General features: G+C 45.2%; 1 protein-coding gene across 2 annotated transcripts in view; it reads right to left on the reverse strand.

Annotated features, from left to right (window-relative positions):
* Positions 1 to 480: 480 nt before the first annotated feature.
* The window catches only part of LOC146199411 (ATP-dependent RNA helicase DHX33-like), a 40779-nt gene continuing 22923 nt past the window's right edge, over positions 481 to 18336 (reverse strand). For both annotated transcript variants that reach the window (XM_084594882.1, XM_084594883.1), the window contains exons 16-24: positions 16883 to 16948; positions 16278 to 16366; positions 15191 to 15257; positions 14808 to 14912; positions 11542 to 11675; positions 5618 to 5684; positions 4883 to 4992; positions 3450 to 3548; positions 481 to 623 (exon numbers count right to left, since the gene is read on the reverse strand). In XM_084594882.1, coding sequence (XP_084451008.1) covers positions 3458 to 3548; positions 4883 to 4992; positions 5618 to 5684; positions 11542 to 11675; positions 14808 to 14912; positions 15191 to 15257; positions 16278 to 16366; positions 16883 to 16948 — 729 coding nt within the window. In that variant the 3' untranslated portion in view covers positions 481 to 623; positions 3450 to 3457. The remainder of the gene's footprint in view (positions 624 to 3449; positions 3549 to 4882; positions 4993 to 5617; positions 5685 to 11541; positions 11676 to 14807; positions 14913 to 15190; positions 15258 to 16277; positions 16367 to 16882; positions 16949 to 18336) is intronic.

Here is an 18336-nt window from a genome sequence, read left to right on the forward strand (position 1 = left end):
TGGCCTCAAATCAGAGGTCCCAACGAATATAAGTGCTCACTAATGGGGCACACTCACTGTCATGCGTTGCAGGGCACGGTAGCCCGGAATACCTTTAAGAGCACGCGATTCTTGAATGAGAATGACGTGATGCTGTGAGGGTAAAGTCAGGAGCGATTGTATAAAGAGTGTTCGACTGGTACTCAGGTTTCTGCTATTCAACTGTATAATGTGTGTGTTATTGTACAATGCGTTATAGTGGGGGGCTCAGGAAATTTCAACCACCTGGGGTTCTTTAACGTACACTGACATCACACAGCACACAGGCACCTTGCTTTTCGCCTCCATCGAAAAGCTGCCACCGTGTGTCTGAAGAAGCAGGTAACATACTACCAATGACTTGCTGAAAAGATTTCATTGCCAAGCCTTTCTGAGAGCCTTTGTACAGCTATCAAAAGTGCACAGCATCTTTTCATCCGTCGACGCGCTGTAGGCAGTATGTAGCATATGTAAACATATATAGATAATTTATTAACAAAGGTTTCTTGCTGCTCTCAGGCTGCAGACAAGCAAGCGGAGCTGCATATCTGTAGCCCCCAGGGCAGTACTGCATCTTCGGGCAGAATGGTGAGAGGTGGCACCACCTAGACAAAGAAATAGGGCACAAAATATCAGATATGCGGAATGCTTCTCACCCCACAAACCCTAGCATGATTACAGGCAGCACTAGAATAACATGCCCTTAACAGTGCAGTTTAGTTTCATATACATAAACTTTTATTTCGTGGTTAGCATCTCATTAGCACATACATTTTACATCCTTTACGAGATGCCCTCAGTTTATCGTGCCCTTATCATAGCTACCATCAAATCATGGCTTAGTGCGACCACACTGACATAGCAAAACAGAGTCCTCGGTTCCTTGCAAGCACTTCTAGAAATATAAGGTGCACTGGCATTTGTGCAGCTTTTTCAAACTTTGTAAGCACAAGAAACAAACTGCTCAAGGTCTACCCAGCAGACATCTCATAACTCATGAATTATCCAATTCCACTGCCTCCCTCTGACAGCCACAAACACAAAAATGAGACAAGCATATCTAACAAGATTATGCTAGCTAGTTCCAATGGCAACGTGTGCATTAATTTCTGTAGGCCTAATCCAGAACTCACTGTGATCACCCATCACAGGGTTTGGCCATACCATCATCATCATCCATTCACAAGATTCAGCACCTGCACTGTTGCCTACCGTATTTACTCGCGTAATGAACCCACCCCCCACTTTTGTCGTCGAAAATTGAATTTTTTTTTTTTTACGTCGCGTAAATAACGCGCACCCGCCCGCAGGGTCGGTGTTCAGCATGTTCGCGTTATCTCGGCTCAATTGGCCGGCGCTGTCGACTGTCGACGATCATAAAATTGTCTGATCGCGCAGTGATAAAATAAACATCATTTGAAGCCAACGATGCTGAACACCGGCGACGCGAACGCGGGTGACGCGGGCGTCGACTGCACGCTTTCGTTGATCGTTCAGTGACCTTGCATGATTCGTTGGTGGATGCGCAAAGGGCTTTACTGGGGCGTCCTCTTTGAAATGGGGTGACGGCAGTTTCCACCACGCTCGGCTATTTTCTTTGTATTTCTCGAACCAATTTGTCAAACTTCTCTAGATTTTTTTTTTTACAATGATGATGATGATGCAGGTTGCCGAGTGCCATCTATTAAATGCAAAGCAAACCTCTGCTTATAGCGCCATGCATGCGCGGCGGCGGCAGAACGAAGTAAAGACAACGCACTTGGACAGCGTCGGTCGCCATTTCGCCAGTCCTATTTTGTTGCTGTTTAAGTGCTTCGCTACGACCTTTGCATTATTTCGTGCGTGCTGTGCATTTTCTGCGCGTTGTGCGATGGGGCGTTACGCTAGCTACACGGCCGGTTTTAAGCTCAAAGTCGTGGAGCATGCTTTGGAGCATGGCAATCGCGCGGCTGGACGGCATTTTAGTGTAGACCCCGTGCGTGTGCGCTACTGGAGGAATCAACAAGAGGAACTCAGAGCGACGAAGAAAGATCGCCGGGCCTTTCGCGGGCCGAAGCAGGGCAAGTTTCCTCGCGTCGAGGAAGAAGTTCTGAGCTATGTGAAGAGGCTCCGCAACGAAGGATGTGCCGTATCCCACGAGCTGGTACAGAATCATGCGCGGGCCACTGCAAGAAGTCACGGCATTGCCGCGAGTGAATTTAAGGCGAGCAGTGGTTGGACGACTCGTTTCATGCGCCGGAACGGGTTGTGCCTCAGAAGGCGTACTACGTTATGCCAGCGGCTGCCGGCAGACTGTGGGGACAAAGTGCGTGATTTCCACCGCTTTGTCATTCGGATCCGTGAGGACAAAAAAGTTCCTGCTGTCGCAAATCGGGAACGCGGACCAGACGCCTATAAACTTTGACATGCCAAGAAACAGCACTGTCGATATGAAAGGTGCGAAAAGTGTGCAGGTTAAGACGACGGGCGCCGAGAAGCAGCGGTGCACCGTGATGTTAGCTGTAACAGCGGACAGCAGGAAGCTGCCGCCGTTCGTCGTCTTCAAAAGAAAGACTCTGCCAAAGGGAACTCTTCCTGCCGGTATCCACATTCGCGCCCAGGAGAAAGGGTGGATGTCGGCCGAGCTGGTGTCCGACTGGCTGAAAACAGCCTGGGGACGGCGGCCCGGGGCTCTTCTCCTGCCATCGCTGCTTGTTATGGACAGCTTCCGCGGCCATCTGGAAAAAAATGTCCGCTGCCGAATGAGCGAGTTACGCACGGACCTTGCTATCATCCCAGGTGGCTTGACATCAGTGCTGCAGCCCCTTGATGTTTCCATTAATAAGCCCTTTAAGGACAACGTGCGCCGGCTCTATACAGAGTGGATGGCCGCGGGAAACCACGACCTGACTCCCGCAGGTAAGATTAGAAGGCCCACCATCGACATGCTCTGTCGATGGATTCTAGAAGCATGGAGTGTGATTCCCAGCGAGATGGTCGTCCGCAGCTTCAAAAAGACTGGCATCTCCAACAGCCTCGACGGCAGTGAAGACGACGCGCTGTGGGAAGACGCCGACGCCGATGAAGTCGCAAGCGATATGAGTTGAAGCGTGGATTCAGATAGCGAGCCAGAGTGAGACAGACCATAAGCAGCCAGCAGCATGAAAATAAAAATGAATTTTTAATTCACATTCATCGTGTATGTGTTTTTACTATAAAGGTAAGGTTGGGATTGCGATTTTCCTATCTTCATTGTGACATGAAATTTCGACCTAAAAAATATCAATTTTTTTTTCCCCGCGTAATGAACCCTCCCCCCAAATTTATGTCAACTTATCTGGAAAAAAGGTGGGTTCATTAGGCGAGTAAATACGGTAATTATCACACACTGATGATAATCATGCAACGTCAGCCTCAATCAGAAAGTTGCCAAAACCAAGGTAAATATTTACCTGTCTCGTCAGGATAGTGCTTTGGCACCAAGGCGCTTCTTCTTAAAATACTGAGGAGCAACATCAGGCAGCCAGTCAGGGTCCACCACAGTCAAGTTCCTGTGACAATGAACAAAAAGCAGTTTATTGCATGCAAAAGTTCATGATCAAGCCATTGCTCCACTCTATGTCAGCAATGCAACATGACATGTTTCACATACTACATCCATTCAATCTGATTCGCAGGCTGTCAATCTGCTTGTTCACAATGCAACTTTTCTATCAGCCAACCCAAAGTAATCTGCAGTGTTAGTATGTTTTGTCCAATACTGTATATGATGGTACTTGGTTACTGCACCTGCTTAAAAAATAAAATAATAATATACAGGATGCTCTGCTATATGCAAGTATTGGAACAAAAAAAAATGTACAGGGTGCATCAAAATTTCCCAGGCCATGGGGTCTATTCTTCAGCAGTATGTTCAGTATCCTGGAATTTAAGACGAAACAAACTATTAAGGTCTAAGAAGTGAGAAATCACTTTTTCTATGCCTAACCTAGATTATGAAGTTCAGGAATGTCGAAAGTGCCCGCTAAACAGCTCAAAAGTAGACTATCCAGTGTAAGGAATGTTCAGCTCCGATGCTCCGGAAGGTCAGCTCCGATGCTACGGCGCACTCGGCTGTGGAGGACATGGGTTTGTGGTTTCATCTGGGAGCTGCCTTGTCAAATGGTTTATGCTTTACCCTACTTAACCAGGTTGGTTATGAGCGAACACAAATGCTGCAGTAGCTCAATGATTAATACGCTTGGCTGCTGAATACGACTAACCGGGTTCGAATCTGCTTGGCTCTAATCCCCGCCGATGGTTCTTTTTCTCAGTGTGAAAGCATTACAAGAGGTCATGATCAGCCATTGTTTAGTCATAGGCTCTATCATTCTCTCTGTTGGTTGGCAAAAGACCCATCGGGGAGACTAACGCATTAGAGCCGCTACATTGGACTTAGTTTGAATTACGCGCCAAGGCCACGTGGTTGTGACCTCATGAGACAGCTTAGCCAATCAGAGCGATGGCACAAACAAGATCGCACAAGATTATTGGCCAGTGGTGGTGAGCGGATGAGTGCTTTCGCACTAAAAGCACAGTAGAGAGAGCACACAGACAATGACATGCCACCTTTCTGTACAATTTCACAATAAAAGACAAAGTGGCCTTAAAAGGCACTATGGCACTCAGTAGCAGCCCAGCACAATTACGCATTCTTAACATAGCCAGGACTGTGTCAGCTGTGTCGTGTAAAGATGCAACAGAGGTCACGCTGCTGGCCAGTAAGATTGGTGTCTGCTCCAAGTTTTGGTGAAATACACTGCTATTTTAAACTGGCTGCTACTTCTAGCTAAAGGCACAGCCTCCAATGACAAACCCCAAAGGCCAATCTATGAGAGCGGCTCACCTCATGTAACATTTGGTGGTCTCCACCATTTCCGTGAAGACCACACATGCAGGTGATGATGAGAAGAGGCACGATGATGGGTGAATGTGAACTTTCTTGCGTGCGTCCAACTGGTCAAAAGAGAAGGACACTTCATTAGCACCAAGTCAATGAGCACAATGCAGTTGGCCAGACCAGCAGACTGGGCTTGCTAGTTTTCCATCTTGGAGTTAACAGCGTAGAACATAGACTGAGAGACGGGACAAAGGATTAATTATCGATGGTGTCTTACTCTTTCGTGCCCATCTATGTTCTGTGCTGAATCTTCGTAATGAGAATGCTATGACCTGAGAAGTTAAATACTGGTATTTTTTCTACCCTTTACCCGAAGCAGTTAAATGCACCGGTCAGTGCAAGTACTGCAATGAAGCTGCAAGAGTTTACCACTTCAGCACAGCAAACTATACACTCTGTGCTCTGTGCCAGAAACAATGTGTCTAATTTCAGTGCATTATACAACAATCCAAACTCACTTTTCACACTTCACTAATTTCTCATGCCAGCTACTCCTCTGTTTTATGATCAATTTGTTGAACAAGAAGTTTCTCAATTGTGGACAAAAAATAGTGCTATCTTAGCCTAAGATGGTTTTTCTCAGTACAGTAACAGCAGCACCCCTCGCTACAGTTTAGCATATACAACTAATACAGCAAAGTATACACACTGCCCAGTAGGAGGACGTAAGAGAATACTTACTGTTAAATAATCTCCATTTTTCTGGAGCTCAGCGACATTAGTGAACAGCCCAGAGGCCAGGCACTTTCTGGGAAGAAACAAAAAGTAAATTTAAGTCACCACTACATTTTCTTTTACTTTAGGTTTATAACAATTGCTGCACAATTAAATTTTACTCTACGCAATCTCCTAGCCAATTCTCAATGCCTTTCATGTTGTGGCGACGCATAAATGCATTTCACTAAGGAAATACATAATAGTCCAGGTCGAGCTGGCTTTAATCTACCTATCTGTTCCTTTCATAGCTGCGTCCCTTTTCTCTATAGAGCAAGATTATTGTTATAATAGTTATAACAATTATTTAGGTTTGAGAATGGTTAGTTCAAGCTGTTCAGAGTTCCTCGACAATGCCCAGTGAAAATGACCCTCGAGATACCAAATGAAAAAAGTAACACATTTAGCAACGCATGCGGCATAAAAGAGCCTGCAATCGTAAAGAATACAGTCAAACCCATCGAACCCGGATATTTCGAATTTTGGTTATATCGAACTCGCGGAATATCCCCTTGAAAATCTCATGTAAAAAAAAGTATAGGAAAGCTGCATCGTATATCGAACTCAATTTCACCAGTCGTTCGATATATCGAACTCCGCATCACGCATTGGACGGTGCGGTGTGCCTCCCCCAAAGACGATCGCATCACCTCGGCCGTTTGCCGCGTGACGTTTTCAAGCCACGCGCGGAAGGAATGAGAGGGCACAGCTCAGCAACGGCTAGTCTAGGGCAGCGCCGCGCCCTTCCCCAAAGGCGTGCGCATCTGCGGTGATCACTGCCACACTAGCATGTGACGTTTGCAAGTCATGTGGGTGAAAGAACGAGAGGGAACCAATGCAGCCGTGGTGTTTGGGAGAGGGGAAAAACGCGATAGAGCGAAGAACTAGGGTGTGCCCACTCTTCTGCTGAGCTTTATCTCTCCCCTACCTATCCCTTTCCCGGTCTTCATTCGCAGCAGCATGCACTACGCATGCGCGGACAGGCCAGCTCAGCCCGTGGCAGATGCTTCTCCAGTGTGTCTTGTGAATGCACTGTGCGCGGCTGCTGGCGTGCGATGAGCATCTCGTGTCGTCGTGCTGAACGTGCGTAAGCCACGGCGGACGCTAAAAAACGGCAGATTTTTTTTTTTTTTTTTTTTTGCGAGAGTCGTTTATTGCAGTCGTGCGGAACGTATGCTATGGCGGTTGCGGAGGTTCAGAAGCGGCAATTTTTTTTCTTTTGCGAGAGTTTTCTTGTCAGCTATGGCGCCTGCGGACGTTAAGAAGTGGCAGATCTTTTTTTTTTTTGCGAGAGTCGTTCATTCTTGAATTTATGAATCAACGAAAGCAAGCGGTCGGCTGCTATCATGCCACCGACTTTTAGCATTGTTCGCTCCAAACGGCATCTGCAGCTATCCCGCTTACCAATGATTTTGTAAGCAGTGGACTATGCCCGCCCCACCCCAAGCGCGGCACGATAAATTGAACCATAAAAGTATAGTTAAAAGATAAAAACATCGTGACATTATCGCTGCGCATCTTGGCCCGCTGTCAATAAATGAGCTGTAGATACGACAGTCGAAACGGAGAAACGCGCCACCGAACGCTTCTTTTTTTTTTTCAAATTCTCGGGGGTAAAAATGGGGAGTGGGTTCATTATGAGAGTGGGTTGACTACGCGACAAATACCATATCATTTTTCACAATCGCAAGTGGCGTCTCAAGCCGAATTCTGTATATCGAATTATCGATATATCGAACTATTTCGCGATCCCCTTCGAGATCAATATATCCGGGTTCGATTACGTCTCACATACACCCACCTACATCTAGCAGTGTCCTTGACCTGATGAAGTATTTATTGTACACAGAACCATGAAACAAGCATCACTGCTACAAAAGAAGAGTACAGTAAAATCTCGGTGATACAATCTCACGGAGTCGCGAAAAAATTCAGATCATCCAAACATTCGTACCATCAAAAATGAAAGAAAGTATGCAGAAGCATGTGAAACGCAGTCGCACAGATCTGCTCACGTCTGAGAAGGTTTATTACGGTTGCGGTCACAGTTCGCCACTTTCGGCGCACACCGCGCGACAGGCAATCTAGACGTCGGCGATGCGCGTGCCGTGCGTCTCCGCGGATTTCTCGCGGCGCGTACAGCACAACAAGAAATGGCGACGTGTCGGCAGCGCGGCACCACAGACTGCTAGTGATGCGTACAGAGCAACTAGTGCGAGGTACGAGCCATGCATCACTGCAAACTGCTCAAGATGCTTACAGCTAGAAGCAATATAAAAGGGAACACGGAAGCGAGTGGCCTCCACACTTTCAAATGTGCTGCCACCGACAGGTGATAAGAATCAGTGGTAAAGACGCACCCAAAGTAGGCTTGGTCGGCTGCTCTTTCCGAGCCTACCCTTGGTCCCACCAAATCTCGTTCTGTGTTGGTGGCACCGCTTTGCAATGCGCGAAGGCCACGCGCTCCCGTGTTCCCTTTTATATTGCTTCTAGATGTTCATACAGGGCTGCTGGCGATTGCGGAGTCAACGATGCGCAGGCAGTGCGTAGTGTTCAAGGTTGCAGTCACGTGTTCGTATTATCTGTAGTAGTGGCGTGGAAGAGTCTTCGGAACATCCAAGATATTGCACATTGTACACAATGCACTCCAGTCAGGGAATTTCGTGAATTCGTATCATACCAAACTTCGTATCACCGAGATTTAACCAAATTTTCAGAAACCTTCGTAGCAGACAGCCCAATGTGCACCATTAAATAGTTGAAAAAAAGGAAGGTTTCTTGGGCTTATGAGTGTTGAGGAAGAAGTGGAATGATTCAAGGTGAGGATAACAGCATGTGGGCGGCTGCATTCCAACTGCAACTCGAAATATTCCCCAGGTATGCTGACTGCTTTTGCACCGCCAAAAGGTTCAAAATCCCAAACTGCATGATATAAATTCTACAGGATCACACAGATGAATCATCCTCAAAGCGAAAAATGACCAATACATCTCATTTCTGGAGGTGTTCTTGTAAACTGGACAAATGACTCCCAACATAGCCCGAACATACAGAAGATACTGTACCAAAAGATGTACCACATGAGTCACGGCACATCCAAAACACACTAGACAACATATAAACTACTCCAAGGTGCCTTCCACTGGATGCTTTCATTCCAGGAAACGAAGCAATTCAATTAAGAGATAGGTAGGTGCATTTCTCTGGTTGAACCACAGCAGAAGACTCAGACAAGCTAAACTCGCTGCCTCGCACCAGCTTCACATCTTGATCCACCGCTGCAGAATTATTATTCCCATTCTCATACCACAAGCCCAAACAACCCCCTTCCCCATCGCCAGACCACCAGGTTTACCCTGGAGCAAATTGGTTTTTCAATTAAAAAAAGGAAAAGTTTAAAACAACACCCTCCCTAACCCCTTCTAGGATGCGCACAAAAATGGCAGTTCTGTCAGAACATTTGCTTAACATCATTGATACATGGGTTAATTTTTCTTCACTAGTACGACACATTATACTGTATTCAGTGAAGAAACTGCTCAGAAGTTGGAAGGCATGCACTGAAAGTCAAACCCTTAAATACCAGTACAGTAATGTCTAGTTAATTCTAAAATTCGGATAATTCCAACTAGGAGTGCAGTTCCGGCCAACACCCATGTAAGTCTATAGCGCCAGACGCTTGTTAATTGAAGTATTGGGAAGGCTCGCTCCGGTTAATTCAGATGTGGAATTGTGTCGTGCTACAACCCACACAGTCAGCGATCACCGTAATAAACATCCCCAAACATCAATTGCATGGAACAGTGCTGCCCACGCTATGGCAGGCACAATGGCAATTGGAACCTCCATATTTCTAAAATACAGTTCAGACACATAGTTTTGGTTTCTCTTTCCTTCGCACCATCTCTTGAGCTTGTGAAGTGCTGCCCGTATTTCTGATGTCGGTACTGCAGCATCTAATACATCATTTGGTCCTCCTGCATAGGGGGGAAGGAATTGAGGGTTTCCCAGGGTGGTGTGCTTGTGCTTTAGAGTAGCTAGAAGGGCATCTGTGTCATGCTTGTGTTGATGGGTTAGTCTTGCTATTATGTTTCGTGTGTATGTCTGGCTCTGGGTTGGGTCCAGAAGGTGCTGAAGTAGGTGCCACGCACGCTTTATGGTAAGGTTTCCTTTTAGCCCTTCAAATATTTGTGTCCAATTCTGCTGGAACAGTTGCGCTCCATGGTCTTCCATTTGGTTGGCCAGATCATTAATCTTCTGCTTAAGTTTGCGGTTGTGTTTCTGTGTGGCATATCGTTTAGTTAAACTGCGGTGGGCTTCAAGTAAATGGGCCATTCCGGCATCTAACATTGGCACCTTTTCGTTTGTATCAAAGATCTGCGTATTATTCTCCTGGTCCTGAAGGAGTTTTTTAACCGATAGCTCTAATTCTATGTGGTCTTCAGCAGGGGTGTTTTGACGTCGGAATTTTTCCCAGTTCACCACACGATGCTTATATGACTTTGGTGTGCAGTATGGTCCCTCAAGGATTATCGCGATGATATAATGATCGCTGCCTAATGTGTGTCCGGTTCGTTCCCATCTCAGGTGCGGGATGTTTCTGCCGAGCGTGAGATCTGGGCTAGTATCCATCATTCCAACCGTACCCTGTCTGGTGGGCATGTCGAAATCATACGGATAGCTGGGATTGCTGTATCTGATTGGACAGAACCTCTCCTCTGCTGTTTGTACGGCTGTATCCCCAATTAGCGTGTGCACAGTTTAGGTCCCCCGCTATTAATAAAGGTGTTTTCTTGGCCTCCTGTGCTATTAGATTCGCGCAACGGGATGCGGGGCTACTAGGGGGGTTGTATATATTAGAGACTATTAATGATTCGTCAGTAACATCATTCGGTATGATTTCTACGGTAACGTGTGCTACCTCGTGTGTGTAGTCATGTATTTTGTCGGAGTGTGCGCCTGATGTAGGTTGTAACCACGGGCTTGTCCCCGCTCTGTACATGGTATGCTGTATATCCTGGTATGCTGAGGGCTGTACGAGTTTCTTGTAGTAGTATAAGGTCTGGGGATGACGAGTTGCTAGTTATGAGTTGTACTAGAGGATCCCGCTTTTGCTTAATGCTCCGACAGTTCCAGTGCAAGATTATTAGTGGGTTGTTGCCGTTATGAATGGGAGGATGAGCTGCCATCATGCTGCACTTGGGGTGCTACGGAGGGGGGCAATGGTGGTTGGATGGGGGATGGCTTGGGAAGTGAGAAGTGGGGGATGGTTGGGGGGGGGGGGGAGTGTAGCCAATTTGGAGTCAACCACGTGCATTATACGGGTAATTGCCACCTATACCATCGTTTCTACTTTAATAGTTAGATGGTCACAGAATGTGCTTGGAATTGTATATAAAATTTTGCTAAGTGCTAATGCGTGGACAAGCTGCCTGACTTGACCCTCATGTAGCCTGGAGTGCTTATTGACTATGCGGCGAACTAGATGCATAAGCTGATTGTTGTTGTTCTGGCTGTAGGAAGAAGGAAAAGAAAGTGCACGGGCCTGCTAATAAACATAATAAACCATCTCTTAGCTGGAATTGGTATGTGTGCATCAGCCAGTCACACCGTTTTGGATGCACTGCGCGCTTCACTGTGATGCTTAATTCACTTTGATGCAAACAGGCTTAGGCAGTTTTTTTCTGGCCCGTTCGATAATTTGAGCTTTAGGTTAATCTGAACATTTCTTTTGGTCCCCCAAAAGCGAAACTAATGAGAGTTTACTTCATACATACCACTTCACCCACAACATCCCAACATGTACAGCCCATGCTGGAAACACCTTTAGCACTGATGTTTTTGTTCTCTTGCATTGCAGCATTTTAAAAGTAACGAAAGGAAAGCACTACCTCAAAGCTGCGCTGTCCTGGCCACATGATCGCAGTGGTACACCTGCTTTGACACAGAGCTCAGCCAGTTGGGAACGAATGTCAATAACCTTGAGCATATTCTTCTTGTTGACAAAATTTTCCTTGCACCAGGCCTGCAACACAAAGCCACTTTGAACCCCAAAATATTTGCATAACAGGGCCACAGGGTGGAAAAACCTCTACTGAAAAGTGGGACAAACCCTGGCTTGCCTGGACATATAACAGTGGAACGCATGACTAATTTCAATGAGCCAAGGCCCTAGCATACAAAACAAAAAAATGACACAGTTTAAAACATTTTTCCACCAAAAAATGCACGACAGTTAAATAAGCATGGATGTACAACTGCTACAAGTGCATGAGGGAGAATTCCCACATGCATTCTTTTCACTGGATATCCCTGTGTGAGTCACAGCTGCACTGCTCAGAGGCATCCAAACAAGAGATATGTACTAGTAGCGACAACATAGCAGCTGATTCTCATTCCTCGCTCCTCAACTGCTTACGTGACACTGAAGCAGTAAACTAGCATTATACTTTTAGCTGATACAGTAGAACCCCGTTGTTACGTTCCTCACTGCTGCGTTTTCCCGGCTGTTACGTCGCTTTCACCAAGTCCCGGCATTGCTCTTGTAGGATCCAATGTATTGGTATCCTTGTTGTTACGTTGTAGCTGGGAAACGTTCCCGCATGATACGTCGCAACTGGTCACCGCGAACCCGCCTGAGGCAACGCGCGCCGACCACCATCCTGACTTTTGAAGAGTCTTGGCTAGGCTTGGCTATGGAACTGACTTCAAGAAGCCGCACGCAAGTTGGAGAGGCCGCCACTAGATGGCCATCTGCCTCGTAAACGTCAGCTAGGTGACGTGCACCACCACCGCCCGATTCAAAGGGTTTAGCTTCATCCATCCACCCATCCATCGAACCAGTCCACGACAAAGCCGGTCGTGAACCAGTCGAACTAACCCTTGTCCTTTGTATACGACGATCGTGATCTGATGTTCTTCGATGGCGTCGCGCAAGCGGAAGGCGCTTTCCCTCCAGGAAAAGCTGGATGCACTCAACGCTGTCGACAGGCAGCCAGCGCGGAAAAGAATTGATATTGCCAAAGACCTTGGTCTGCCACCATCGACGCTTAACAGCATCAGCTCAAAGCGTGCAGAGATTGAAGGCAATGCAGCGCTTTTCAGCCCGAAAGCTAAGCAGGCTCGTGGGGCTAAGTATGGAAACCTCGACGAGGCTCTTCTGACCTGGTTCAAGCAAGCTCGCGCTGCCGGCGTCAACTTTGATGGCAGCATTTTGCGCGAGAAGGCAGTGAACATCGCCGACAGACTAGGCATCACGGGCTTTGCGGCGTCGAATGGCTAGATCGACCGTTTCCGGAAGAGGCACGGCATCGTGTACAAGACAGTAAGCGGTGAATCATCTAGTGTGGACTTGGCAACAGTCAACGATTGGAAGGCCATACTATCTGCTATACTAATTGAGGGCTATGCGCCTCGTGACATCTACAACGCCGATGAAACGGGCCTTTTTTTTCGGGTGCAGCCGTCGAAGTCCCTAAGCCTGAAAGGAGAAGCGTGTCACGGAGGCAAAAACAGCAAAGAGTGATTGATGGTGCTCCTTTGCTGCAACATGGATGGTTCCGATAGGTTAAAGCCATGGATAATCGGCAAATATCGGAACCCGCGGTGCTTGAAGAACACTCGCCTGCTGCCATGCCACTACAGAAGTAACAGTCGTGCGTGGATGACGTGTTCGTTCTTCGAAGAATTTCTTCGCTACTTTGACAACAAGATGGGATCCCAGTGCAGGAGTGTTCTCCTTTTTCTAAGAAGCCTCTTGCAATCAAGACCTCACTGAGGCGATGGATGCGCTGGGTGCCACGGGACTCACATACGACGACAACGTCTCAGTGGATGCTGCCGTCGTGACATCGGAGTGCCAGAGTATCGGTGATATTGTTGCGAGCTCGGTCGCGAGTGAAGCCGCAGATTGTGATGACGATCTCGAGCCACAAGATTCCGAAGATTTGTCAGATCCGAGCTTTGGAGAAGCGGTCGCGGCTCTGGACCTCCTCCGTGGGTATGTCGCACCTCAAAGCGACGCGGACAGCAATGCGGCTTTCCAGGCTATTGAGAAGCGCTTGGTGTTTTCTAGCGAGCAAAAGAAACGGCAGTCCACTATTCTTGATTTTTTTAAGTCCTAACGCCACTTTGCGGAAATAAATTGTTTGAAGTGAAAGCTGCACCGTTCTCGTTCCTTTTTGGAGCGTTTCTCACTGTTGCGTTTTCCCGGCTGTTATGTTTTGTTTTTTTCGGACCGGTGAAAAACGTATGAACGGGTTCTACTGTATATAGGCAGCTCACACAGTGATCAAGGGCGCCCCCATCGCTAGTCTTCAAGGCTTCTACCATCTCCTGTAGTGCAGCACAATGCAGAGTGTTTGCTAGCATCACTGCACACTTGTCAACATGCTCTGTTGAAAGCAATGACAAAAGACTGTCTAATGTACCTATATTCGCGGTATTCGACCCAGCATTACAAATCACACATTATCAAAGAAAAATATGTTTCAACAGTTCTACTGATGGGTTGAATGGACTATGAAAACAGGTGCATTATTTTTTTAGCTAATGCAGCCTGAAAGGGCATGAGAACAAGTTCGTTGTTTTTCTAGCTGATGCAGCCAAGAAGAATAAGACTACAGATGCATTAAAGCATTGTTTCTACCAAATGGAAGACTGTTCCATTCTCTAATATAAGAAGTCCAGCAAAGGTCACCTCTGGGATTTTTTTTTTTTCTTCAAGTCTTATTTAACCCTTCATACATACACTGCTTACCTCTTATCAAAGAAAAGAAAAAAAGCTTCCCTATGCACATAAATAGTCTATTCAGCCTTCCAGAAAGCCAATGAGCTTTGCAACACAGAATACCAAGTACTATACTACTTTAAATTTATCGGCATTTATTAAGTTTTCTGCTAAGCACCATAATAGCAGGAAACTGAAACATTGAAACAGCAGTATTCCCCCCTTAGGAACTTGAGGGAGTGTGAGATCACACTTTTTTCGAAGAACACGATGTTAGAAACTGAGAGAAAAAAAAGACATTACGAGAGACAAAATTTGTGTACATGACTGTGCTGAAAGGTGCACTGCAGCAGATTGTTTTTAGAAATAATTACACAAACTATATGCTGTGTTTGCCACCCAGCATTACGCGGTTTCGCTTATGCTCACCTTGTTTCCCTTGACACTCTTATAGGCCTTGTAGACATTCAGCAACATCACATGGTCCCCTTCATTTGACTGAAATTTCTTCCAGACCTCAGCAGCACGATCCCTCTGACAAGCAAGGAAAAGAATTTGCAGTAAGTACTAAGGGTGTACAAACATTTGAAATTTTTAATATTTTTCGAATGGTACTTGCCACTCAGTTCAATTTGCACTAAGTTTTCATTTATCAAACTATTAGTAAACAGTTTGTGTATTGCAAGTGCGGCCCAGCAGTCTCCTAACGTTCAGACATTATGAATTTCTAGTTGATCTATATTGCCAGTAGTACTTGCCTCGCAAATTCTAATGTACGCCTTATGAAGTGAAATTATACTAATTGTACTCACATTTTTTTCGTTGAAGTAAAGAACTGAGTCGCCAGATAAAATGGATATGACAGTCAGGATTTCTTCCCTACATAAACAGAAAAAAAAAAGAAAGAGAGAAATTATTACCTCTCAATAACATTCATCAATCTCGTGCAAAGTCAGAAAAAATTTTAACATGAACGAGCTACAGAGGTGCCATTTAAAAAAGGAAAAGCAGTGTTTGCAAATGCAGAGGCATAACTGTCATGCTTGCCCTACAAGAAGTGTGAAGTTTCAAGGAGATGCTGAAAATTAAATTTTTTTTTAATACAAAAGTAAAAATACTGTTCGTGGCAAGACCCACATTAGCCAAAAGAAAAGTAACTCTTCACGAAAACTAAGGTACAGGTCCCTCCAATACGAAAGAAAACTGCTGGAGCAGTCAGTTAAATTTTACTCCATAATTATTAGTAAAAAGCACACTTTTCTTCTTTTCAAACTAATGATACTGCCTACTTCAAATAATTAAAACTCGTTTTCAACTTCAGTACAACAATATCAAGAAATTGGACAATTTGTGCACAATGGTTGTTCCATTCTGTATTAGAGGAACCTGCACACAAATCAGACAGGGTAGATGCTCGGGCATGTTGGTTGGACATTATCGGTGCAGCGCTATCTGTGTCTCCTCTCGTCCTCATCGCATATGTGCTGCAGTACTACTGCACATAAATTTCATTCTTGCCAAAGAAAGTGGTGCACAGGTTAGGAACAATAATCAGTCAGCGTTTAATGAGAAAGCCGAAACTTAGCTACTCTTCCTATGTGGCTTTGGCCAAGTGGCCATGTGGCCAAATTCATCACAAATCTGCACCTGCAGTGACCATAACAGTGTGACAGGCAACCCACTTTTGATGAAAGGCTTTGCCATGTCGCACAGCCCATGCTTACTCATCTGAATAATGAACCTTAAGACAGCATTACTGCCAGTGAAAAAACCCAATCCCTTGCCCGAACAATAAAAAAAAAAGGTTTGGCACAACCTTCTCAGCAGTCTGTCTGCTTTAGTACAACCAAAGCATCTCTATACAGTCAAGTAAACAATGGCAAAAAAAAAGCTACTTACGTGCAACCAAGGTCCTTTGAGCACAGTATTATCTTGGCAAACCGAGGCTCCAGTGGAAATGCAGCCATTTTTTGACCCAGGGCAGTAAGCTGCAACAACATTGTTGGTTTACCACCTCAAAAGAGAGACAGAATCAAACAGCTCTCAACGTATATAGATACACAAGAAAAAGTTTTTTAGCTTGGCTAGTGTTCACCCTCAAATAATGTTTAAAAAAATCCTGAAAGAAAAGTTTTATGCACGCTCGCACATTGAGCACATGCCATCAAGACAACACTTGATTCCCTTTTCTTGCAGAGTGATGTTTAACCGAAAACAGCTAATTCTCATGACGCAACAAGCCGTATCTTGACTGGGGTTTAGCTGAAGATAAGAAAGAATTAAAAAACATTAAAAGAGCATTTGACACATGATCACACTGAGCACATGCCTTCAGGACAACGCTCACTTTCTTTTTCTTGCAAAGAAAAGGAGGAAGAACTGTGAAAGCCTAATTCTCATGATGTAACAAGCTTTTGCATTGACCTCAGCACGTGGGATTAAGAAAAGGCCCCCACTGCAAGCCAGTTCAGTTTCACAAGACTTAAATGGTGGCAACAGCTCACCTGAAGGTTATCCTTTTTCTCAATGGCTCCAAGCTGATGCAGCTTGACCAGGGCTTCCATCAGGTGCTGTAGAAGGGAAGAAGAGAAAAACAGAAGAAAGAGAAAAACAGAAGAAAGAGAAAAACAGAGAGATGAACTTAGCAGTTTCTTAATTGTTCCATAGTTATGAGCACTTGTATTTCAGCATCGGTGCCTGCTCTGTCCTCATTATCTGCTGACTAAACATCAAGAGGCCAGCAATTAAACAGTGTTTTCATACAGACTACTTTCTTCATTTCTGCTATGAATCATAATCAGCATTGTAGCAAACTGTTGCAATCATACTATCAGTAGCTCACTATGGCAATAAAACTTCTCTTGCTCTGAACTAAGCAAAAGGAGGAACATATATGCGTAGTTGAAAAACCATTTGCCAAACTTTAGGAAAATCGAAATCTAAGAAAAATTACTATGCTTATAAATCTAAGAAATTTTACTCCGCAATATGCATGTTAGGCAAGCCGTGCTCCACATTTGCCCGCACCGATACATGGATGTGGTAACCTGCCGACGTCTCGAAGCTCTTTCAGTATGGCTGGAACTTGGCAATGGGCATGTAGAGTGGTACACTACTTACTCACATACAGAATTGCCTGTTTTCCCAAAATCATGCTCTCAAAAGCCTGTGGGCCAACCTTATAGTTAAGAGCGAAAGCAAGGTGCAAACCAAGATTCAAGCTCAGAAAAATTAGAAGACGTTCAAGCTCTGCCTTAAAAGTAGATGCAGCAGTGCCTTTAACACTGCCTTGTCATTTTGCAAATTTTTGGCATTTTGCGACTGATATGCCAAATGTCTTTAATTCGTCTGAATTTTGCAGAAAGGAAGGCGCAGAATCTGTCTCACTTTTTGGTGGACACCTACACTTACAATTAACAGCATATAATTGGCTGTACATATCAGTCAGTTTGAATTCCTATTGCTAACTATAGCCTCTGCTTTAATTAGGTTAAATGGGAAGCGAGATGGTATGACAGCACACTGAATGGTGCACAAAGAACAGCTGCGTCACAATTTTGATATAAAAATTGTGTGCATATTTTTTCCTAAACGTTTTTCTCAATTCTAGGTCATGGCAATGACGAGTCAATGATGGCACTTTTTTGACCGAATGTGCTGTATACACGCTCGTGTAAAACAAAATTAAGAGAACAGCACCAACAATGCTACTACTGAAAGCTTTGCCTTCCAGCTTCCTTTGAGCCTTTAAAAAGTGCAGCGGTTGGTGCCATCATCAATGTACAAATATTTCATGAGGTCCCAGCCTCTCCCCCCCCCCCCCCCCCCTTCTTTTTTAAGAGAAATTTATGAAAGATTTCCAAATTATTTCAATACAATGATTATCACCATGCAGGCCCACCAAACTATCATTGTGCCAATCGTGGCATTTTCATAGAAAAGAGATTCCTTCTAGGCA

This window comes from Amblyomma maculatum, chromosome 2, assembly GCF_055883805.1.
Source record: "Amblyomma maculatum isolate TAMU_Amacu chromosome 2, ASM5588380v1, whole genome shotgun sequence".
Taxonomy (NCBI): Eukaryota; Metazoa; Arthropoda; class Arachnida; order Ixodida; family Ixodidae; genus Amblyomma; species Amblyomma maculatum.